Here is a 25,227-nt window from a genome sequence, read left to right on the forward strand (position 1 = left end):
TAACCCCCTTTAAAACAGGAGGAGCAGGGGGCTCTGGGATTCTTTCCTCGCTCCCCCAGCGCTCCGAAAGCTGTCTTCACAGAGAAGGAGAAAGCTCATAACCACGACCCCGCTCTGGCCCCTTTCGGGATTGCCGGGTCTGGCCAGCCCTCCTTCCATTAGCGTATGGCGAGGGCTGTCAGGATCTCGCTGGGCACATCCCTGTCTGTGCACAGAGGCTCCCGGCCAGCCCGGCCTCACTGACGGCCTTTTCCTTCTGTGTGCGGCAGAAGCTCACAGCCCTGCTCTGAGGGCCGGCACACATCCACTTTTTTAGGACATGGCTGGGGACTCAACGTTTTTTTTTTAAAAACACGTTGTGCATTTGACAGTGCTGTTTAACATTGTTTATTTGACGGTGTAACTTATCAAATTCTAACAAGGTCCATGAAAATCATCACAAAGCTGATTTTAAATTTTTATTAAAAATCACAGTTTAGAAAAAAGTCCAGTGACAAAAGGTAGCTCCTCTGAGACAGATGGAGAACACTGCTTCACCAGTTGAGTGTGTTCTTGGGGTGGCGGGGGGCCTGAACACCCGGCGTCAGCCCTGCCCGCGGAGATCCAGATGAGGTGCGGTCATTGGGCTGCTGTGAATGAGAAGTCACTGTCCAACAAATAAAAACAGGGCTGGTGACAACAAGTGCAGAGGAAGGACACGCTCAAACGAAAAACACACGGCATTATTTTAGCCTCAGACGGGATTATGTTTCTGCTACAGAAACCTTTGGGCCTGCGGGGGGACAAGTGTTTGTGGCATCAGCGGTCAGTTGGCGCTGGCCAGGGCAGTCTGTCTGTGATGTCCTTCTGTTCCTGCTAAACAAGGACCAGAGATGACCCACACGGAGTGAGCCCAGACCCTGGTGGAGACATGGTTAGATCCACCAGAGGGCTAAGTGTCCTAACTTCCAAGGGCCACAGCAAAACTGATATCCACGGGCCCATGGCTGCATAAGGTCAGACCTTACTTAGGGATTAACTAAGACCAGCGGTCTAGAAAGGAACTCTCAGGTCTTGTGTCTTCAACTCAGAGTCACACTCAGGAAGGCCCACTGGTGGTGAGGGTCAGGGTCTGTGGATTTATTAGGAATTCATACTTTCTTTAGAAACTCATCTTTAGACGGCCTTGGCCACCAGGTTGTCCCCCACTATGAATATAGTCGGGGAATTCTGGCCGCATCCTCTCTCTAGGGGAGAGAAAGCGTGGACCACACTAAGGAGACGACAGCCCGCAGCACCCTGCGGTCTGTCCTCACTCAGACTTGAGATGACAGACATCCCCCCCTTCTGGGTCTCCACGAACAACATAACTACTGGTCTCCATTCAAGTACAGTCTTCAGAGAGTCTGCGGGACAGAGGCTCTCAGGGAAAGCAAGCCAAGCGATTCATTCCAGCAGGCCCCACGTTTCACGGAGGCATGAGTCTTCAGTCTCGGAACACACAGAGCAGAAGCAGAATCCAGACTGTTTTTCCTTAAGAGGCTACAACTTAGAAACTGCACTGGTCCAGCTTGATTTTTTTTAAGCCTCGAAGCACTTTTACCGTGGGGAAAGCTTTTCAGCGGCAGGGCACAGTCTTGCGGCCTGTCAGAGCATATTCTGGAGGCCGCCAAGCCCCTTCTCCTCTCCCTTCCCTCCCTCCACTGCAGGCTCATGGGCCAACTGCACCCTCAGGCCACTGAACACCCGCAGATGGATGAGACCCCTCAACACCAGAGGGCGATGCCTCCGGGCTGCTGGGCATTCAAATGCAGCCCAGGGGCCAGAGGACTGGGGAGACGGAAAGGGAATTTGGAAACAGATCCTGAAAATAACCTGCCATGAAAACCACACAGGCAGGAACACAAAGGAATCCATGGGTCCTTTGACCCTGTTGGCCGTCCATCTGTCTTCCCAGGCTCTTCTGGGACTGTGTGCTCTGGGGAGGGCGTGTTCCAGGACAGGCTTTGGGGAATATAGTCAGGGGCATGTTCCACAGGACAGAGGGTGATGGAGACTCTTAGAATCAATGCACTGGAATCCGTTTCCCTGTGACTGCTCATCTGTTCCACGGCAGCCACAGAAGGCGTGGGAGCCTTAGTTCACCACATCGTAGTAGTAATTGCGCAGCCGCAGCTCCACCGCGACGAACCCGGGCCTGTTCTCCACCCTGAAAAGGGAAGAGATGCATTATTGTTTGTCACCACGCTTCTGAAAAAGCGCTGATCACAACTGGGGCCTTTCCAGGTCGAGTGCAAAGGCTGTGCCCCCTGGTGGCCTCCTCGGGAGCCCGTGGTTCACAGCGTGTCCCTGCTCGTCTTCACCAGGTGACCAGAAGCCTGTGCAGGAACAGTGTCAGGCCCCCCATCTGCACTCGACAGGATCCCCAGGTGACTCAAGTCCACCCTAAAGATGGAGAGAGTTCGCACTCCACATCGAGATCTACCAACCCCAGGTTCAGAGACCGTCTCCTTGTGATCTAGTAAAACGGAATGTGTCTGAAAATACTTAGCTGAGCAATGTGCTGCAGACATATTAAAGGTTTGACTCATAATCTTAAGAAAAAAAATATGGACACAATTTAAAGTTTCCCTCCCCACACCCCAATCAGATGGCTCTAGATTTTCCGAACACGTGCTGTTGATATGGGTTCTTATTAAAACTCAAAACTTGGGGCCGGCCGGGTGGTGTAGTGGTTAAATTTGTGCCCTCCGCTTTGGCGGCCCCAGGTTCGCAGGTTCGGATCCCAGGTGCGGACGGACGCTCTGCTCATCACAAACTCAAAACTTGTCGGGGCAGAAGCAAAGACGCAGACATTGTCTATCATAAATCTTAACATGGCCTTGCATCTCTGTCACTGTTGGTGGGTGAGCTGATGATGTAAGTAAACGATGGGTGAAAGTTTTTAACAATTTGCAATCTCTAAACAAACTTTTACAGACATCTCTGCTTTCTCTAAAACGGCGTCCTGAACAGGATCAACAAAGCAAATATTTCTTAAAACTCTGAGAATCTATCCTCACTTGGAAGTTATTTTTATTTTGCAAGATTTTTGGCTATATTGCAAGTGGATAAAATTGCCCAATAAGTGACACAGAACTTGAGGTTAAACTGTATGAACTGTTCACATTCGGCTTTGACCTACAACAGCTGCAGTTTCATGAATGGAGCACCCAGGGAGCAGGCACGAGGACCAAGAATCACTCACGATCGTAAGGCCAAAGAGGTTTCTACGGAACCAAAATTTTTTTTTTTTTTGGTCAAATGGCATCCAAATAAAAGGTTGCACTTACAGCTTTCGAGAGCAAGGAAAAACCAAAATAAAACTGCTTGAAAATATGGGCCATCTGAGGTCACAGCTGGGGACCCAGGCCTCCTGGGGCCTCACTGTGGGGCCGTGTCTCCGGCCACCAGAGGGACAGCCTCATGCTGCTCTTAAACTTTTGCAGCCAAAGAGAACACAACTTCATCATCTTTGCAAAACAAGGCGTCTGCTCCAACCGTGGGGATCCAAATGTACAAAGAGCCCCTTTGAATCTTGCTGTGAGGGTTTCATTCACCTGCCTGCCAAGCACCAAGCAAACTAATGTCGAGAAACAGGAACACGGACTGGGCCTTGGCGAAGTCCCCTGGTCAGGTCTCCTGGGGACTCTCCTTCAGGATGGGCGAGGCTGCCTCCAGGAAGCCAGGATGAGGCTGAGCTTCGGCAGAGGAGGGGGACCAAGCACCCTGGGCAGGCGCCAGCTTCTGGTCCACCCCTGGCCTTCCTGCGTCTGCCTCCCCCAGCCTAGGGTGGTTTTCCAACGCTGGCCCTCTCCACCCAGCGGCCCCCTTCCTCTCCTCTCATTTCCTGCACCCAGGGTCCTCATCCTGCGGTTCTCAGGTGGAACACTACTCCCTAAAGAGGTCAGTATGGACCCCCTAATGGACGAATGACCCCCCCAAATTCTCTACTCTTGTCCAAGGCTCCCCGTGGTTTGCTCCATAGTACCTGTCACAATATGTAATCAGGTATTTACGTGGGGGTTAATTTGTCTCATGTCTGCTAGCAACACCCAGCCCCCCAGCCCAGCCCAGAACTGTAACCTCCACAAGAAAAGTGTCAACTAGTGGTTATCATGGTGCTCAGTACGTGGAGGGCAGTCAATAGATTGTCAGTGATAAATCTAAGTGTGTATGTCTATGTCTGTCTGTCTAAATATCTATCATCTATCATCTATCCACCCATCCATCCATCCATCCACCATGTACTGATTGATCAATCTATCTTCTATCAATATATCATCTCTCTTGTCATTTATATACCTGTATCTATCTATCTATCTATCTATCTATCTATCTATCTATCTATCTACCTACCTACCTACCCTCTTGGCAAAGGTGGCTGACTGGTTACAATGGAGGAAACAATGAAAAAAGAAAACAGCTTCAAAAAGGTTGGAAAATATACAGTGATCATTTGTATTCACTTCACTGAATCCACCAGATTCTGGAAGCTCCGTATGCTTCTGTGCCCCAGGCAACCGTTTCATTTCCTTCTGCGGAGAAACTACCACCACACGGGAGGACCTCACGCATATGCACAGCACCCACCCAGGCCTGTGCCCTTCTTGGTGCTGAGTCGCCATTGGACTTTTCACCTTCTGAGTACATGCTGTAGGAGGCCTTATGCTTTAGCTTGTTGTTTACTGCCTCCCGCCCTCCCCTCACTGGCAGGCTCTCACAGGGCAGGGTCTGGGCCTTGGGTGAGGTTTGCTGACCAGCACCCCAAGCGCTCTGACACAGCAGGCTCAGGTGGTGAGTGTGGCCAAGTGAATGCCTGGGCTCTTAGAGGATGGGGCGCTCGGAGGGAAAGGACTAGGTGCTGGGACAGGCGGGGAGCCGTGGATGGACCTTGCCACAGTGTGGCACACCAATCTCTAAACAGCATTTTGAGCTCCATCCAGATCATTGCCGACTCGGAGAATCCTGAATGGCCCAGAGTTTTCCGGGTTAGGCAGAGGCCCCATTTTTCAGGATGAAGAGTCTCAACTTCTCCTGATTTGCAAGGGCTTTTCCCACAGGCATCTCTAATGACTGGGATGGGATGTGAATTGACTCTGGAACACACTTATGAGTGAAGCCCCTTCCTGTCCCCCTGCTGGTCCCTGTTTTTCTTGGGGCCAGTGTTTCCTTCTCGGCTTTGACGATGACCCCCCACCCCAGGTGACCTCTACAGGTACTGCTCTGAGCATCTTGTTCCCCTTTGCAAAGCGAGAGGGCCAAGGATGATATCTGGCTCCTCAGGCTTCCGTCATTCGCTCTGAAAGTCCCTCCAGGACACGCCCGGAGCTGATGAGAAGGCCGGGGGCACGGAGATGCTGGCTGCCCTGGATGGGCCTCTTCCCTACTGTCTCAGGCAAGTGCCTGGGTTGCCCACCAGCTCCTGGTCATTTGAGGCCTCCTGGTTGGCGTGCCTGGGGAAACATTGTTGTTGTTTTCATCCAATTGCACATCATCTAATTACCAATGTTTAGACAAAGTTTCTGAACATCCTCCATTTCAGGTCACTACCAGAGAAACTGTAACGTTCAGAAATACAGCTTTGTTGGGAAAAAATCCAAGGTTGGCAAAGAGTCACCATTTCTAATTTTACGCATGGGCTGTCATCACTATTTCTACTCGACTGATACTTAAACCTGATGGCTGATTCCTGGATATTGACATGGAACTCACCAGAAAGCGTTCCTGTGGTTGGAAGTGATGGGAAAGACACCCCTGCCTATAAGCCTCACTTGGACTATGACTTAAATCTCCAGGTGGAAAAATACAATGGAAAATAACATTTTCTTAAAGAAGAGCACTCTACTTAGCTACGACTCCAGTGAGAACCGAGAACTGTCTTTCCTTCACACCCTCCCCTCGTGGATCATCCCGGTAATAACAGCACAGAGAGCTGTGTGTGTCCATGAGGATGGATGCGCGCAGCAGACCTGGTCCTGGTTCCCTAAGGCACAAGGGCATTCAGCTGGCTCACTGTGCCCCTGAGCCCAGCGGGGGTGAGCCCTGGCTGCATCACCCTGTCCACCACGGTTCTCCCCTAACACCCTATCCCCACCAAGAGCCCCTCCCCTGCCCACCCTCCCACTCCTCACTGGTAAACACCCCCACAAAGAACAACCGACAGAAATAAACATGTCCATATGAACGTTAAACGCAAAAACACTAACTTTATCTCCCTGCGAGTTCATTTTAATTCCAGGCGTTTTCATTTGTTTCAGAATGATTTAAAGTTCATTTTTCCCCAAGAGAGTGAAATCTTCCAAAGGACCGCAAGCAGGAACAGAGAATGCTTCTACTAAATGCTCACAGACTCACCCCCTAGGTCGTGCCCTCCCCAGGGCTGCCCTACTGTGGCTTCCCACTGCTGCTGGGCTCACCTGACCCAGCGTCCTTCTGGGGAAGGAGAGGTCAGTTAGATGGGAGGCCGGGAACGAAATGCACTGAGGAAGACGCCATGAGCTCAGACCTGGCAGTCTATTCTGCTCCCAGACAATCCCCACAGCCCGCCAGTCTCCAAAACCCAGCGGGATGCACGGTGCATGGTGCCCACCAAAAGCCAGGAAAAGCCTGTGCTATTCCCAGTGGCTTTATAAGTCCTTTGTGTTGCCTGGAAAAGCTAACTGACCTGCACTCAATTACGGGATTCCTGGAAAATCTCAGCAGGGGCTTCCCTCATCCCTCCCCCTGCCTTCTGGAGGCGCCATGAAGAGAGACAGCTGGGACCAGACTCAGGCCAGGTGTGCGGTGACTCATACCGAGATCTACAACACCATCTCAGGGGGGGAGTTTGCTTCTGTTTCTTATACACCCCCGTCCCCTTCGTCTCTAGCCTAGACCTTCAATTTCAATGTCAGAAATGGCTGGGCCCTGCCTGTCATGGGTTCTAATGATTCTAGTCTGGGCACAGGGAGAATTCAGTCAAGACTTCAAAGAATGGACATCCTGCCCCCTCAAATCTATTACTAGCGTTCCTCTCTTGGGGACACTCTGATATCCCTTAGCACTAATGACTCAAGTGACAGAAGCTCCCCCAAAGGCTCTTCCCTGCATGGTGTCAGCAGCAGACAGGAAACCATCTGCCTTCTCCCTTTGGGGCTGATCCCTGGGCTGCTTCTAGATAATGATGAAGTTCTTTACTTCCACTCCCATTGTGGTGGTGGGTGATGCTCCCCGGGGCGTTGTGGCATCCCAAGCGGCATTTGAAAGCACTTGGAATATCCCTCATCCTTACGATGCTCCTGCAACATCAGCGGTCGTATCTGAGAGCAAACCTGGTCCTCAAAGTAGTAAATCTATGGCAAGTATAGGAGCTCCTCCCGAGCCCAGTCTCACATGGTTCCCGAGCCTCGAGGGCTCTGCGTGCATGCTTCAGTGCCAGAGGCACAGAGACCTGGGCTCAGGGTTTCCCCTCAATGCACTCACAGGCTGCTGAACCTGGGCAAGGTCAAAGGCCACTTCTCTGAGTCTCAGGTGCGATGCTTCTCTGAGTCCCAGGTATGATGTTTCCCTTGCCGGCTGAGCTGCCCTGAATGTCACCCGCCTACAACATTACGTGTGCTCCACCAGGCAAGACATGTGATGGCACTCAGGGTCAACTCTGAGGGCCACTGTTCCAAAGTCTGAATTGCTTCTCGGGACACACTATCTTAGCCAATCCATCTGTGAGCTGGCCTATATCCGTGGTCACGCCCACTACGAAAGGTGATCAGGAATTAGAAAAGTATAACATACCCCTGCTGAGTACCTCTGCCATCCTCCATCACCAAAAATGGCTCACAGCACCAGAGCAGACTTTTACCAACACCTTTTCCCTTTCACCACCCATCCACCCTGGGCCGGTATTATCTACACTTAAATTTTGATACCTTGGATTATTGTAGCTGTCTAAACATATTCTTTAGATTAAAGAATACAAGCTCGTGGTCCAGGAGGCACAATATCTCCCCAATGGTTTGCTTAGAAGGAAGCACATCCTTGATTCATGAAAAGACAGAATTCATGCTTTGTGTGGTGCCCAGCCATTCCAGAGTGTTTGGATAAACCTCAGGAAGTGTTGGGTACTCACTCGTACGTCCAGCACAGCTTCATCAGCTCGTACATCTCTCTTGGACACCCTGCCGGGCACCCCATCCTCTCTCCTTTCTCCAGCATAGCGGAAACTTCACTTCCTTTCATTCCCTAAAACATGCAAAATATGCCTGAACCTTTAAACATAGCCTTCAGCAAAACAAACAAAAAATAAATCCCACCCTGCCCCAAAGAAACAAAAGAGTACACGCTGTATGATTTCAATGAGATAAAGTACAAAAACAGGAGCATTTAATCTAGGACGCTAGAAGTCAGACGGGTCACCCCTGGGGGAAGGCTTGTGCGTGCAGGGGGAGTGGGGGCTCCTGGGATTCTGCTGTTTCTTCACATGGGGGCTGGAACATGGGCATGTCCTGTTTGTGAGAATTCATCACGCTGTATCCTAGAATTTGTGCACTTTTCCATATGTATATTTTGATTAAAAAATCTAAAAAAATGTAACTGAGCTGCAAATTTGATACTCGAAATAGCCATTATTTCTATTTCAACTCTAATTAATTTGATTGATTTGGGTATTTATATGTGTATGTGCAATATTCATATATGTAATACGCAATGAAGAAAAATACACGCTGTTCAATTAGCATCAAATATTTCTTCCTCAGTTTAGAATAAACTGAGGTCATGTTAACTGCCTCAAAAAGACTCAGTAAGGGTGCCCAGATTTTATGATTTTCAGAGTCCCGTAAAGGTAGTCCAGTGCTTGTCTGTTCTGATGGCCACATTAGGAAATGAAACAGGAGGGGCTCACCCGGTACGGCTTCTGCCCATAGGAAAACGCCTCCCACATCAACACTCCGAAGCTCCAGACGTCACTCTTGCTGGAGAACTTGTAGTAGTTGATGCATTCTGGAGCGTACCACTTCACAGGCCACTTCCCATGGGTCTGCGCCTGGGAGCGAAGCAAATGGAGACGTTCCATTAAGAGTAAAATGGTGCGCACCCATGCTCATAGCAGCACTATTCACAACAGCCAAAAGGTGGAAGCAGCCCAAGTGTCCATGGATGGATGAATGGAGAAACCAAATGGGGTCTATCCATACAATGGAATGTCATTCAGCTTTAAGAAGGAAGGGAATCCTGACACATGCTACAACATGGATGAACTATGAGGTTACCTTTCATTATGCTGAGTGAAATAAGCCAGTCAAGTCACTACAGGACAAGTACCGTATGATTCCACTCATCTGAGGACCAATTCACAGAGACAGAAAGTAGAGAGTGGTGCCAGGAGCTGGTGGGGAGGGAAGAATGGGCAGTAGTTGTTTAATGGGGACAGAGTTTCAGTTTGTGAAGATGAAAGAATTCTGGAGATTGATCGCAAACATGTGGGTGTACTTAACATTACTGAACTGTACGCTTAGCAAACGGTTAAGACGGTAAAATTGACGTTACGTGTATTTCACCACAATTTAAAAAAAAAGAATAAAATCATGACTCACAAAATGCCCTGTGCATGTGTGTATGTATGTTTTTGGTCTGAATCTTAAAAATATGTATTTAAATCTTAAAATTTTAAGATTCAATTGTATCTTAAAGATTCAGACAGAATTTCTTGTATTTTTCAGCCTTTCTTTTTCGCCTCTTCCTTTGGCTGCTTGCAGCTTCACGGAGCTTGTCCTGGCAATGCAAGAGTCAAGCCTGGGTGTTAGTTCACGGTTACGCTCCAAGAAACACTGGGCTGCCATAAGGACATTTAACCATTTCTGTGTATTTGTCTACACTTACAAGCCAATGCTAATTATTTGGACCTAGACTGTTTGCTAGTATCATTTAAAAAAATGTTTTAAACTTTCTAATTTAAAAAAGCAGTGGTAGTAAAGAGAGCAAATAGTGCCTAGCAAAACCCCATCCTTTGGGGCCTGGGGTTCTGCGCAGGGTGTTCGTCTTGCCACCGCCTGTGAATGTCACTCTAACCGGGGCGGAGGGAGGTGAGCTGCCCTATGGTGGGTCAGGGGCAAATGGGGGACAGCAATCTGAGACCAGAGGTGCATGACACTTCCCTAAATGACACACTGATTACACTTCTGTCTCAATCATGTGATGCATTATTTTTAGATTTTGATTTCAAAAGTCATGAATAATATAATCATCTGTGTTATTTCAAGTTTATTCTGAATTTTGAACCGATGAAGAGATAAACCTTTGACAACTAGTAAATATGATAAAAAGTTAGTCTCTTTGCACCACCAACTCCAAATCCCATCCACAGAGACAGCCACATTTCACAGTTTTTCTAGAATCCTTCCAGAAAAATCTGTATAAAAGTATAAATAGGTAATGTATAATTTTGGGGGGCTAATAAAGCTAGGGGCCTACGTTTTTTGCACCTTTTATTTTTCCTACTTACCCACGTGTTGTTGATATATTTCTATGTCAGCACATGCAAACAAAGTCACTTTTAGAAGAGTTAATTGCATGCTTCGTATAATTCTACTGCGACTGATTTAATCAGCCTCCCACTGAGAGGCCATAAAGCCGTGCCCCGATTTTTGCTATTCACATCATGCTAGAATGAACATTATTGGCAGTGCATGTTTGCCCTGTGTGTAGGGTATGTGTAAGGAGATGCTGGATCAAGGCATTTGGTGTACCATCGTGGTGCTGCACAGACGCAGCTATACCACGCACATATCTTAGAGAGCGAGCTCGTTTGCTTCCATCGCTATCATTTCTCTATAATCTTGTTTAACTCTTTATTCTTTTCCATTTCACTTTGCTTTCTTAAAGTAAACAAGATGTCCTCATCTTGTCAGTACTGTTGAATCTCTTTTTGCTGCTTCTAACATGGCTTTTATTTTTTGTCCAATACGATGATTTGATACACATATATACTGCAAAATGTTTACAATAATAAGGATAGTTAACACGTCTATCACCTGATATAATTACCATTTTGTTGTTGTTGTTATGGTGAGAACATTTAAGATCGACTCTCTTAGCAACTTCCAAGTATACAATACAGTACTGTTAACTATAGTCACCATGCGGTACATGAGGTCCCAAGAACTTACTCATCTTATAACTGGAAGTTTGTACCCTGTGACCACCTTCACTCATTTCTCCCACCAACCTACTCTGTGTTTCGATGAGTTGAGTTTTTTTGGATTCCACACGTGAGATTATAGAGTGTTTGTCTTTTTCTGTCTGACATTTCACTTAGCATAATGCCCTTAAGCTACATAGCTTCACCCACGTTGTCGCAAATGGCAGGATTTCCTTCTTTTTTAAAGGTTAAATTATATACATATATGAATATCAAATTTTCTTTAGCCATTCATCCATCAATGGACATTTAGGTTGTTTCCATGTCTTGGCTATTGTGAATAATGCTGCAGTGAACATGAGGGTGCAGATATCTCTAATAGATAGTAATTTCAGTTCCTTCAGATAAATGTCCAGAAGGGGGATTCTTGGATCATGATAGTTCTACTCTTAAGTTTTTGAGGACCCTCTGTACTGTTTTCCATAGTGGCTGTACCAATTTACATTCCCACCAACAGTGCACAAGGGTTCCCTTTTCTCTACATCCTCACCAACACTTGTTATCGCTTGTCTTTTCAATGATAGCCATTTTAGTGTGAGGTGACATCTCATTGTGGCTTTGATTTGCATTTCCCTGATGACTAGTGATGTTGAGCACTTTTACATGTATCTCCTGGCCATTTGCATGTCTTCTTTGGAAAAATGTCTATTCAGGTCCTTTGCCCACTTTTAAATCTGATGGTTTTTTTGCCATCGAGTTGCATGGCTCTTTATGCGTTTTGGATATTTATCCCTTCTCAGATATATGATTTGTAAATATTTTTTCCCCTTCCATAGGCTGCCTTTTCATTCTGTTGATTATTGATTGTTTCTTTTTCCTTTTTTTTTTTTTTTTTTAGGAAGATTATCCGTGAGCTAACATCTGTTGCCAATCCTCCTCTTTTTGCTGAGGAAGCTTGGTCCTGGGCTAACATCTGTGCCCATCTTCCTCTACTTTATATGGGACGCCGCCCCAGCACGGCTTGACAAGCGGTGCGTCGGTCCACACCAGTGATCTGAACCTGCGAACCCCGGGTCGCTACAGCAGAGTGCGCGAACCTATCTGCTATGCCACCAGGCTGGCCCCGATTGTTTCTTTTGCTGTGTGGAAACTTTTCAGTTTGATTTTGGCCCACTTGTTGATTTCTGCTTTGTTGCTTGTGCTTTTGGTGTCTTAGCCAAAAAAAAAATCATTGCCAAGACCAAAGTCAAGGAGCTTTTTCCATATTTTTTCTTTTAGGTGTTTTATGGTTTCAGGTCTTACATTGAAGTCTTTAATCCATTTTGAGTTAATTTTTGTGAGTGGTAATTAGCTAGGGGTCCAATTTTATTCTTTTGCACATGAATATCCAATTTTTCCAAGCCCATTTATTGAAGAGACTTTCCTCTCCCTGTTGAATATTCTTGGCTCCATTGTCAAATATTATTTGACCATATATGCGTGGGTTTATTTCTGGGCTCTTGATTCTGTTCCATTGGTTTATGTGTCTATTTTTATGCCAGTACTATACTGTTTTGATTAGTAGAGCTTTGTAATATAGTTTGAAATCAGGAAGTGTGATGCCTCTAGCTTTGTTCTTTCTCAAGATTGCTTTGGCTATTTGGGGTGTTTTGTGATTCCATATGAATTTTAGGATTGTTTTTTCTATCTTGTGAAAAGTGCCATTGAAATTCTGATAGGGATTTGCATTGAATCTATAGATGGCTTTGGGTAGTACGGACATTTTAACAATACTAACACTTCTGATCCATGAACATAGGATATCTTTCCATTTATTTGTGTCTTTCTCAATTTCTTTCATCAATGTCCTGTAGTTTTTCAGTGTATAGATCTTTCACTTCCTTAGTTAAATTTATTCCAAAGTATTTTATTGTTTTGATGCAATTGTAAATAAGATTATTTTCTTTATTTCTTTTTCAAATAGTTCATTGTTACTACATAGAAATGCAACTGATTTGTGTATGGTGATTTTGTACTTTGCTGCCTTACTCAATTCATTGATTAGTTTTAACAGTTTTTTGATGGAGTCTTTAGAGTTTTCTATAAGATCATGTCATCTGCAAATAGAGACAATTTTGCTTCAACCTTTTAGGCATGGGTGCCTTTTATTTCTTTTTCTTGCCTAAATGCTCTGGCTAGGACTTCCAGTACTTATGTTGAATGGGAGTGGTGTGAGTGGGCATCCTTGTCTTATTCCTGATCTTACAGGAAAAGTGTTCAACATTTCTCCATTGAGTTTGATGTTAGCTGTGGGCTCGTCATATATGGCCTTTATTATGCTGAGGTATATTCCTTCTATACCTATTTTGTTGAGAGTATTTATCATGGAACGATGTTGAATTTTGTCAAGTGCTTTTTCTGCATCTTTTGAGATGACCATATGATTTTTATCTTTCATTCTATTAATGTGGTGTATCACATTGATTGATTCCAGTATGTTGAACCATCCTTGTACCCACTTCATCACGGTTTATGATCCTTTTAATGTGTGGTTGAATTTGGTTTGCTAGTATTTTGTTGAGGATTTTTGCATCTATGTTCATCACAGGTATTGGCTTTTCTTTTCTTGTACTATCCTTATCTTGCTTTGGTATCAGGATAATGCCTGTATTGTAAAATGAATTTGAGAGTGTTTCTCTTCAATTTTTTGGAAGAGTTTGAGGAGGATTGGCGTTAATTCTTTATACGTTTGGCAGAATTCATCTGTGAATTCTGTTATGTCAATTTGGTCTAAAGTATAGTTCAGTTCAAGTCCAATGTTTTCTTATTGATTTTCTGTCTGGATGACCTATCCACTGTTGAAAGTAGGGTATTGAAGATCCCTACTATTACTGTATTGTTGTCTAATTTCCCCCTTCAGATCTGTTAGTATTTGCTTAATATATTTAAGTTCTCCAATGTTGGGTGCATACATACTTATAACTGTTCTATCCTCTTAGTGAATTGACCTCTTTATCAATATGATGACATTCTTTATCTTTTGCTACAGTTTTTCACTTAAAGTCTATTTTGTCTGATAGAAATATAGCTACCTCTGCTAATTTTTTGTTTCCATTTGTATGAACTATCTTCCTCTATCCCTTCACTTTGAGTTTATGTGTGACCTTAAAGCTTAAGTGAGTCTCTTGTAGGCAACATATAGTTAGGTCTTGTTTTTTAACCCATTCAGCCACTCTATGCTTTTTGGTAGAGAACTTAATCCATTTACAATTAAAATAATTATTGATAGGTAAGGACTTAACTAACGCCATCTTATTGTTTTCTGTCTGTTTTGTAGTTCTTTTGTTCCTTTCTTCCTCTCTTGCTGTCTTCCTTTGTGATTTGACGATTTTCCATAGTGGAATACTTTGATTCTCTTCTCTCTATTTTGTGTGTGTATACTGCAGGTTTTTGCTTTGTGGTTACCCTGAGACTTACAAAAAACATCTTACAAACATAACACCCCATTTTAAGATGATAACAACTTAACTTCAATTGTATACAAACAGTCTACCCTTTTGCTCCTTCCCTCACATTTTATGTTTTTGATGTCACAATTTACATCTTTTTAGATTGTGTATCCATTAACAAATTATTGTAGCTCTAGGTATTTTTAATACTTCTGTCCTTTAACCTCTGTACTAGAGTTAAGTGATTAACATACCACCATATTACAGTATTGAGGTGTTCTGAATTTGACTCTATACTTATATTTGCCAGTGTGTTGTATATTTTGATATGTTTTCATGTTAATAATTAGTGTCCTTTCTTTTCAGCTTGAAGAACTCCTTTCAGAATTTCTTGTAAAGAAGGTTGAGTGGTGATGAACTCCGCCAGCTTTTGTTTGTCTGGGAAAGTCTTCATCTCACCTTCATTTCTGAAGGACAGCCCCGCCACATAAAGTATCCTTGGTTGGCAATTTTTTCCTTTTGGCACCTGGAATATTTCATCCTACTATCTCCCGAACTGTGAGGTTTCTCCTGAGAAATCTGCTGATGGCCTTAAGGGCCTTCCCTTGTAAGCGACAAGTTTCTTTTCTCTTGCTGCTTTTAAGATTCTCTCTTGGTCTGATTTTTGACAGTTTTATTATAACGTGTCTGGGAGAAGATCTATTTGAATTGAATTTGTTTGGGGACCCATGAGCTTCATGAACTTGGATGTCCAAATTTCTCCCCAGATTTGAAAAGTCTCAGCCATTATTTCTTTAAATAAGCTTTCTGCCCCTTTCTCCACCTCTTCTTCTGGGACTCAAATAATGTGTAGATGGTTTCTCTTATTGGTGTCCCACAGTTGCATAAGCTTTCTTCATTCTTTTTCTTTTGGCTCCTCTGACTGGATACTTTCAAATGATCTGTCTTCAAGCTCACTAATGCTTTCTTATGCTTGGTCCACTCTGTGATTGAAGCTCTCCTGAATTCTTCAGTGCAATCATTGTATTCTCCAGCTCCAAAATTTCTGTTTGGTTTGTTCTTATGTTTCCTATCTCTTTGTTGAACTGCTCATTTTGTATTGGTATTGCTTTCCTAATTTTGTTAAGCTGTTTGTGTCCTTTTGTAGCTCTCTGAGCACTTTTAGAACAATTATTTTGAATTTTTTGTGAGACAATTTGTGTATCTCCATTTCTTTGTGTTCAGTTACTGGAAGTTTACTGTGTTCCTTTGGTGGTGTCATGTTTCCATGATTCTTTGTGATTCCTTGTAGTCTTACATAGTCGTCCGCATATTTGAAGCAGCAGTCACCTCTTCCAGGCTTTATGGCCTGACTTTGGTAAAGAAAGACTTTCATTGGCAGGTAAGGACATGATGGAGCATGCTTTGACTCTGGGTCTAGCGGTGCAGGGTGCCAAGCATGGAGGTGTGTGATAGCTCCATGTCCAGTGTGTGTGTGTGATGTCTCATTGGCTCAAGTCTCTGGGGTCCATCACAATGACAACTGCATGATCCTTGGTAATAGCTGCAGGGGGTCTGCAGTGGCTGTAGTGGTTGTTGGAATCCTCAGCAGTGCCTCTAAGTCCAGTAGTTAGGGACCAGGCAGGTGGTAGTCATGGCCAGAGCCAGTGGTGTACGCACACTTAGCTGTAGGGGCTGGCTGCAGGTGTGCATGTAGTGATAGGGCCTGGCTGCAGACTCACACATAGTGCAAGGGATGGGTCCAGCAGTAGGCACTGGGGCCAACTGTGGTTGCACTAGCAGCTGCAGGGGCCCTGGTTGTTGGCATGCACTCCCATGGAAGTGGAGGTCGGTGATGAGAGTCAGGTCAGTAGCATGGAGGTGCACAGCTGCAGGGGCTAGCTGCTGGTGAGATCAGTGGTGCAGGCCAGTGATGGGGACAAGGCCACATACAGGCCCATATGAGCCATAGGGGACCTGGTTGTTGGCATGCACTCCTGTGGCTGTAGGGGCTCCTCCCAGGCACATGAACAGCAGTGGAGGCCAGAGATGGGAGTTGGGCTGGAGGTGTGCAGGTGCAGAGCTGCAGGAGACAGCCACAGGTGTGTGCACATGGTGGTGGGGGTCATCTGCTGGGGCTGGTTGCTAGTGTAGATCTTGTACTCTGGTGGGTGAGGGGGCAGAGGGAGCAGAGAAGGACTTAGGCAGCTGGCATCTGTGAATGTGAAAACCTGTGGAGTGAAAGCCTCAGCAGTGAAATCTGCGGGGAGTCTGCAGGGGCTGTGCTGGCATTGGTTTCTTCAGCAGTTCAAGTTGCTGGGGGCCTCTATGGAGCAGTCTGCTGGGGTCCACAATGAGATCCTCAGTGATGAGAGCTGGGGGGTCTGCAGCATCTGCAAGGGCTGTTGAAGTCCTTAGCAGTGAAGGCTCCTGGGGTCCTCTGCAGAGCAGGTCACTGGAAACCATGTTTACTCCCACTGTGTGGCTGATAGCAGCAGCCCCCTGCCCTTCTTCCTTGTTCCTAGCTGTCTCTCGACATCTCAGCTTTGCTGGACTCTGGGTGGGGTAAAACTGAAGTGGGTCCTTCATGCAGTGCCCTGGAAGGCTGAGGAAGCTGGTTACTCACCCACTCTCCTTTTCCTGATGAGGGGAACTCTTTCTAGCTGGGTGGTTCTCGCCTGGTGCTGAGCAGTGCCGGCCAAAATGAAGCCGTTGTTCCTACCCTTTTTGTGCAGTTATTCTCGGGTTTTTTTTGTTCCACTGTGTTGCTGAAGCTTCTTAAGTGGACTCCAGAGCTCTCCCAGAGCTGTTTCACTCATGGCTAGCTGTCTAGTTATTGATCTTTGTTGGGGGACAGAGGCTGGGATCTCCTACTCCGCCATCTTGGTCCAGATCCTATGGCTTTTATTTCTACAGTGCCTTCTCTATTTTCTTCCTCTTCTTCATTGATTTTAAAGATTCACTGGTTTACTTTTCAATGGCACGTTGTTTAATATCTGTGGCAGTTTTAAAAATTGGCCCTTGCATTCTTTGACATACCTCCTTCCAAGGGTGGGGTCTGTCCTTCTCCTCTCTTGAATCTGGGTGGGCTGTGGCTGCTCTGACCAATAGAATGACATGGACTTGACTCTGAGCCAGTCCCTGGGCCCAGGTCTTAGGATCCTGGCAGCCTCCACTTCCTGCCTCTTGGGTAACTTGGTGTCAGGACCCAGCCACCATGCTGTGAGGAAGCCCAGGGGTGCATAGAGAGGCCACATGTAGGTGAGTTATTGTTTAACGGTACAGCCCAGTGGAAGTTCCAGACCACAGCCCATGTCAAATCAGTCACTAGCTGTGTGAGTGAGCAGAGTGGAAGTGGATCTTCCCGCCTCCTTGGGACCACCTCCTGAGACAGTGTGTGGAGGAGAGATGCACCATCCCCACCAAGCCCTGCCCACACTGGAGAACTGTGAGTAAATACATGCATGACGTTGTTTTAATGCACTAAATTTTGGGATGATTTGTTATTTCAAGTTCTCCATCTTCTCCTTGAGTCTTTGTTTTAGATAGTCTATATTCTCTTCTCTCTTCAATGATCATGATTCAGTGCATGTTCCAAAGCACCTCCAGCTTTAAAATCTACTTCTTTTTCTGGTGTCTACCTGTGGTTCATTCTAGGCTATTGCCTCCTTTGCTCCATTTCACAGCCTCTCTGTAAAAGGCTCATTTGGTGCTTTTCTAATGATGGCTCATCTCTGAAGGGGCTCTGCTCTGGGGCTAGCTTCTCTATGAGGAACGGAGTGAGAAGGAGCTGGGATGGAAGCTCTGCTCCTGTCACTCATCCTTCATGTTGACCGTTAGCTGACTGAGATCCACCATCCCCTGCCACCCGCCATCCCTGTGGCTGTCTCTCAGAGAAAGGATGAGCGGGTGGGTGTGGTCATGTAGGTGTGCTTCTCCAGCCACTCCAGGGTGTGGCACTGAGGACAATCTCACAGCCCCCACCCTGCTGTTCACTGTGAGATCTTCAGGGTATGTCATCTATTTCTGAGAATGCTGGGCGTTCCCGGGAACTGAAGAGTTGGAAATCTGATCTTGGCACCCTCTTCCACTATCTGGGTCCCGTTCCCAGTACATTTGCCAATTGATCAACACAGACTCTATGTATACGCTGTGACTGAGTTCACATGAGGATGGAGCTATCTTATTTTTTTCTCTTCTTTTAGTTGCTATCAGCTCATTTGAGGGTTCAGAGAGGGGTTCTGAGAAATCCTGCAGGAGTCAACCTATTCAACCCATATTTTCCAAAGTAATTTAATGAAGGAACTCTATTTTTTGAAATAAATCATCAACTAATACCTTGATTCCCTATTGTTCCAAGGAATACAGCTTGAAAGATACTATTCTGAGTAAATCTCAAGTTGTGATATATAAGATATTTCCATTTTTTTAACAATAGAATCAAAACTTAATGAGAACATTTTTTTTACGTAGTTATTTTTAGATAGGGAAATTGCTTCTTGAAACCCTATCATAATAAAACAAAGAAAACATATATTTGCATTTCAGATTTTTACTACCTGCTGCTCTGAATATTGGCTAAGTTGTTCCTACCTTGTAGTAGCTTTCATCAGCACTAAGTGCTTTGGAAAGTCCAAAATCACTGATCTTGGCATAATGTTGAGTAACCAGCAATACATTTCTTGCAGCCAGATCTCTGTGCACAAAATTGCTCTCCTCCAAATATTTCATTCCCATAGAAACCTGATGAACCAGCTCTATGATGTTCTTATCCTTGACATGCCTGAAAGTCACAAATGTGTCATTAGTGATAGTGGATAGTAGTTCATTTCAGAACAACCAGCCATGCTCCTCATGGAGACAAAAGATGATTCTTCTCATTTCCCATTCTTTTTAAGCAAGAGTCACGAGTGGTGACAAATAACCTTGTTAACCAATAGCTGTTCAAAACTGAACACCATTCTCCCGGTGTTCAACGGGTTCAATTTTCAAGGCAAGCTTTGAATTGGATGAAAAGCAGTATAATGCGGTGGTCAGACCCAGATCATGGAGAGCCAGGCTTCAGTTGGAATCCTTGTGCCAATAGGGACAGGTAACAAAACCTACCCTGAGTCGCAGTTTCTCACCTGTGAAGTGGGACTAACAGCACTTCCCCTCTATGGAGATTAAAGACACAATCTAAGTAAAGTACAAATGTAATGTAGCAAATGGGACAAAGTAATCAGCGGCTATTGTTATGATTTATTCCACATGAGTTCCTCCACCTCAGCAACGACTGTTGATGAGCACAGCATGATTACTCCATCGACGATTGTAGTCAATTAATAGCAATGAGTATTTTCAGAAGTAATTACTCATGGGAATGTAGAGGTCAGCCAGACATGTAAGACATCACTGTTATTCCTTATAAAATGTTTATTTAAAAATTTCTTTAAAAAGAGCGTGTTCTGCCTAGGGAGGGGAGATTGCTTGCCAAGACCTTCTACAGCTGATTCTATCGTCAGGCCAATACAGAGTGAGCAAATTGTTAGATTAGAGTTTTTCTTTACACAATAGACTTGATCCAAAGACTACAGCTCTGTCTTCTCTCAAGGTCTCTGAGAGTGGACCAACACTAGGAAGGTGTGGGAGGAGAGAAGGCTTTCCACAGAAATCAGACTGCTATGTGCGTTGGGCAGGTGGGCCCTGCCCCTCACAGTATAAGCTTTTGGGGCACCTAAAGATACCTGTTCTGCTGTAAATATTTATTGAGTGGACCCAGTTCCGCCATCTCCATAACCAGCATCCAGGACTCGGCTTCGCAGATCCCTATCATGCGCACGATGTAAGGATTGTCAAGCTGCTGCATCACATTAGCTTCTCTTAATAACTCATCTTTAAGGGCGGGGTCATTGGCCTCATTTTTCAGGATTTTCACAGCCACTGTTTTCACGACTCTGCAAAAGAAATCATAACACATAAGAAACTTTTCAAAGTGGCACTTCTAGATAATTATCTTCTGTGAAGCATAATTTCTATGCTAGAAATGGTGTTATGGAAATATCAGCAACAGAATGGAAATGCATCTTAAGAAGCCATGTTATAAATGACTGGTTTTCCAACCATGTTGTCTCATTTTATAGACAAAGGGGGAGTTAAAAATAATAGGGGAGTGCTGAAGAATGCCCCATCCAAGCTGAAAGCCTACATATTGTAGAATATTTAAATAACTTCCAAGTAAATCTTACAAACTATGACATATGTGAATTTCTGTAACATCTTGAGATTTATCATCTCAGATTATGTGTAATGTGTGTGAATACAAAATCCCTTTAATATATGTTAAAAATGAATTTCTGGATGCAGAATTAAAAGCATACATTGTTAAAGCTCATAGTTTACAAAATACTTTTTAAACAGAGCTTTGTTAATTTTAAGCAAGGCTCAACAAGTTTACAAAAAATTAATTATTTTTCATTTTCTAATAAAAACATCACATAGGTGAGGTTTGAACTCTTGAAAATATTCTGATATAGTGGGGCTTAAATAAATGAATGGAACTCAACTCTAAATGATTGAAAGACTGCATCTCTCTGTGATACAATCCCCACAGATGCAGGAAATATACCTCTTTTGTTGAACTCCAAAACAAGAGAATAAAAACAGAACTATCCAATAAAACAGGTAAAATAAGAGAATACCAGAGTAAGCCTGACATACATTCAGAAAAGCACATACAACTTCAGTGTAGAACTCAATGAGGGTTTACACATGGGATGCATGCTGTAGGTCCTACACAGATGGAGGCATAGAATATCACCAGCACCCCAGAAGCCCTACTCATCCTCCTCCCAAGATCATGGAAATATTCTCCTATGCTACCTCTAGACAGTTTACTGTTTTCACATTTCAGTCTACCATCCACCTGGAACTGGTTTTGTGTACGGTGTGAGGTAGGGGTCAAAATTAACAAGCAAAAACCTCTCGATTCTTCCAATGTATAAGGAAGAAATAACACCCACAAACTCTTCTAGAAAATAAAAGAGGAAGGAAACTTCCCGACTCATTTCACAAGGTCAGCATTAACCTGACGTCAAAACCAGACAAAGAAATTATTAGAAAATAATTTACTGATATCCCTCATGAACATAGATGCAAAAATTCTAAGAGAAATATAAGTAAATTAAATTCAGTGATTTATGAAAAAGATATAAAGAATATATAATTCATGAACAAGATGGTTTATTCCAGGAACGCAACGTGGGTTTAACATTTGAAAGTCAATCACCATATAAACACAACAAAGGAGAAAAACCACATGGTCATCTCAGCAAAGGCAAAAAATATTCAATAAAATGTAATACACTTTCACGATTAAACACAAATTTCTCAGAAAAATAAAAATAGAAGCAAACTTTCTTAATACGATAAAGAGAAGCTACAAACCTAATGGTGAAGTATTGAAAGTTTTCCCCTGAAATCAAGAATGAAGGATAAGGCTACCGCCACTTTTATTCAACATTGAACCACGGTTCCTAGCTAATATGATAAGGCAAGGAGGAAACATAAAAAGCATAAAGAATAGCCAGGATGAAATAAAACTGTCATTATTCATAGATGACACATTTTTGGATCAAAGAATACATAGATAAACTACTAGAAATAATAAGTGAGAAATAACAGGTGAATTCAGCAAGGTTGCTGGTATCAGATCGATAGACAAAACCAGTTATATTTCTGCATTCAGTCAACACCAGGGATTAGCAAATAAAATTTTAGAAATTATACTGTATATATTAACATCAAAAGTACCAAATACCTATGAATGAATCTAACAAAAGAAATTGTGCAAAACTTCCCACAGAAAATTAAACAGCTCTGATGAGAGAAATTAATGACGACCCAAGTAAATGGAGGGTGGGTCATGGTTATTGATTGGAAGACTCAACTTTGTAAAGACATCATTTTGCCCCAAATTGACCTGTAGGGCCTCTCCTCTCCCCAAACCCTCTAGCTGAAATTACGTATCTATAGTCATGTCTATGCTAATTTACAAAATTGATTAAGCAAAGAATTTAAGTATCACAAACTAGTTGAGAAAATGTATGCCTTAATACAGGATAATTTATATTAATTTTACAAAATGACTGTGATATACGTACATATATCTTAAAAGAAGCACATCAGTCAATTTTATGTATATGTATAGACACACACACAAATATGGAAGGAGCAGGATAGAAAGAGTTTCTGTGTATCCTTTTGTCTATATTCTTGACCCTTGAATCACGCAAATTATCTACTCAAGAAAAAAAGAATTTACAAAAATTCCTTAAATTTAAAATAGCATCGAACAACTCAGCCCAACTACATTCACATCAGCAACATACTAATTTAAACATATATTCAAAGAGAGGGTTTGTTTCAAAGGACTTTAGAACCAGCATTTTATGCGGGATGCCTTCTAAAGACCAAATGAAGTACAAAGAGATTTTAGTAGTTTAGCAATTCTAATTGTTTTATAATATGTATTGTTATTTGAAATTATAGGATAAAGCAAATAAATAATTATACTTAACATTACATACAAATGATATTTGTAATCAGGAATTTTCTGGGTAAGAGAAATGAGACACAATTTAAAAAAATCAAAGAAAGTGAAAACATTGTGTTGTTATCATTGAATGCTTGCATTTTAATTAAATAGTACATATGTGTATGTGTGTCATACAAAGATCCAAAAAATATATACTCTGAGGTTAGTTAATGGTACTACTATTTGGGTGGTACAAATATGATGTTTTTATTTTCTTACGTTTTGCTTGTTTCTATTTTTTAATTCTCTATAAGGCACACGTACTACACCTAAACTAATATATATAATTATCATATACATAGTTAATATACATAATGGATGCTTTCATTGTAATTGTACCAAAAATGAACAAAAACTATACTGTTAATAAAAAAGGATTTAGCCACACTAGGCTACATTTTGTGTTTGGGATTAAATGAACATAACACTTGTAGCACAGATCCTCCTCGACTTAACGGTGCAGTCACGTTCCAAGAAACTTATCATGAGTTGAAAATATCGTTAAGTCGAAAACTCATTGAATACACCTAACCTACCAAACATCGTAGCTTAGCCTAGCCTACCTTCAACACGCTCAAAACACTTACATGAGCCTAGAGTTGGGCAAAATCATCTCACACAAAGCCTGTTTTATAATAAAGTGCTGAATATCTCATGTACTGTACTGAAAGTGAAAAGCAGAAGGGTTGGATGGGTACCAATGGGGGTCAGTGTATGGATTGTTCACCCTCGTGATGGCGGGGCTGACTGGGAACTGCACTCGCTGCCCTGCCCAGCGTCATGAAAGAAGATAGTACTGCATGTCACTAGCCCCGGAACAGATGAAAATTCAAAATTCGAAGTATGGTTTCTACTGAATGTGTGTCGCTTTTGCACCATCATATAGTCGATAAATTGTAAGTTGAACCGTCGTAAGTTGGGGACTTTCTGTATACATAGTAGCTTCTAGAATGTGAGCTCATATGAGGACAAGTGTGGTGTGACGGTGCAAAGCTCTGACTTACTTTTTCATCTGGTAGTAGCCCTTCTTCACGGTCCCAAAGTTACCAGACCCCAGCTCGTTTTCCTCCAGGGTCAGCAGATTTCGATCCAGGTAGACCTCCTTGGGCCTGATCTCCTCGGGGTCCGCATAGGGGCTTTCATACACCTCGGTGTCCATGGGCATGGCTTCTCTCTGGGTGTCTGCAACACAGTCAAGGAAACAACCCTGGGCTGGATCCCTCGTGAAAATCCTGTCATCTCCCATTCCTACCTCCTGTGGTCACACTTCACTTTTCACGACCTTGGTCCTGTTCGGCAGCTATGGTGCCAGTGAGTACTCAGGGCACAGTCTCCCCAGCTTGTAGGAGGCAGCAGAAAGCCCCCCATCTCCATTGTACTCGACCCCTGTTCTTGCACTAATGTGCATCGAGGAAGGGTCTTTCACGCCAGAGGCAAAGATGGATGAGGCCCTCCTAATGGGCTGTGGTGGCTTTAAACTGTGAAAATTCTGACACTCCTTCCATTGAAAGACCAAGTCTACGTCACCTCCTCTTCGTGGCTTTTGTAACTGTGTCACCCAATAGAGTATATCATAAGTGACTTTGGGATATACTCAGGCGAGGTTATAAAAGCCCAGGCACCTTCTGCCTCATTGGCTGGAAACCCGGCTCTTGACGCTTCAGATGCCATGCAAGGTGTCCAACTGCCCTGACACCTTCCACACTGTGAGAAAGCCGAGGCCAGCCTACACAGACTCGGAGACCACATGGCCCTCAGACTCAAGTGGAGACAGGGAGACGCTGGCCAGCCCCCAGTGCCCCAGCCTCACGGGCCTGGCCCAGCTCCAGCCCCAATCTGACTACAAGAGTCCCCCAGCCACGACCGCCCAGCTGAGCCTTGCTCAAACTCCTGACTTGCCCAAGATAATTATACAAGAGATAATTAAATGATTGTTATTGGTTAAAGCCAATAAGTTCTGAGGTGGTATTTGTAGCAATCAACAGACCAAGTTTACCAATAAAAAAAATAACCTAGGGCCACACAGAGAACCCAAGAAGGTCATCCAGAGGCCCCATTTCTGAGAACACCAGGAGGTATTTTCCGGAACAGTATCCTCTCATAGCCTCACA

General features: G+C 43.9%; 1 protein-coding gene across 3 annotated transcripts in view; it reads right to left on the reverse strand.

Moving 5' to 3' along the window:
• Positions 1 to 356: 356 nt before the first annotated feature.
• Positions 357 to 25,227, reverse strand: part of SYK (spleen associated tyrosine kinase) — a 94,006-nt gene continuing 69,135 nt past the window's right edge. For 2 of the 3 annotated variants that reach the window (XM_058566033.1, XM_058566032.1), the window contains 6 exons: positions 24,121 to 24,298; positions 20,268 to 20,477; positions 19,135 to 19,324; positions 8,900 to 9,040; positions 8,126 to 8,238; positions 357 to 2,188 (listed from right to left, as the gene is read on the reverse strand). In XM_058566033.1, coding sequence (XP_058422016.1) covers positions 2,116 to 2,188; positions 8,126 to 8,238; positions 8,900 to 9,040; positions 19,135 to 19,324; positions 20,268 to 20,477; positions 24,121 to 24,298 — 905 coding nt within the window. In that variant the 3' untranslated portion in view covers positions 357 to 2,115. The remainder of the gene's footprint in view (positions 2,189 to 8,125; positions 8,239 to 8,899; positions 9,041 to 19,134; positions 19,325 to 20,267; positions 20,478 to 24,120; positions 24,299 to 25,227) is intronic. The other variant, XM_058566034.1, reaches the window with a different exon arrangement.

This window comes from Diceros bicornis, chromosome 22 (genome assembly GCF_020826845.1).
Source record: "Diceros bicornis minor isolate mBicDic1 chromosome 22, mDicBic1.mat.cur, whole genome shotgun sequence".
NCBI classification, from domain to species: domain Eukaryota; kingdom Metazoa; phylum Chordata; class Mammalia; order Perissodactyla; family Rhinocerotidae; genus Diceros; species Diceros bicornis.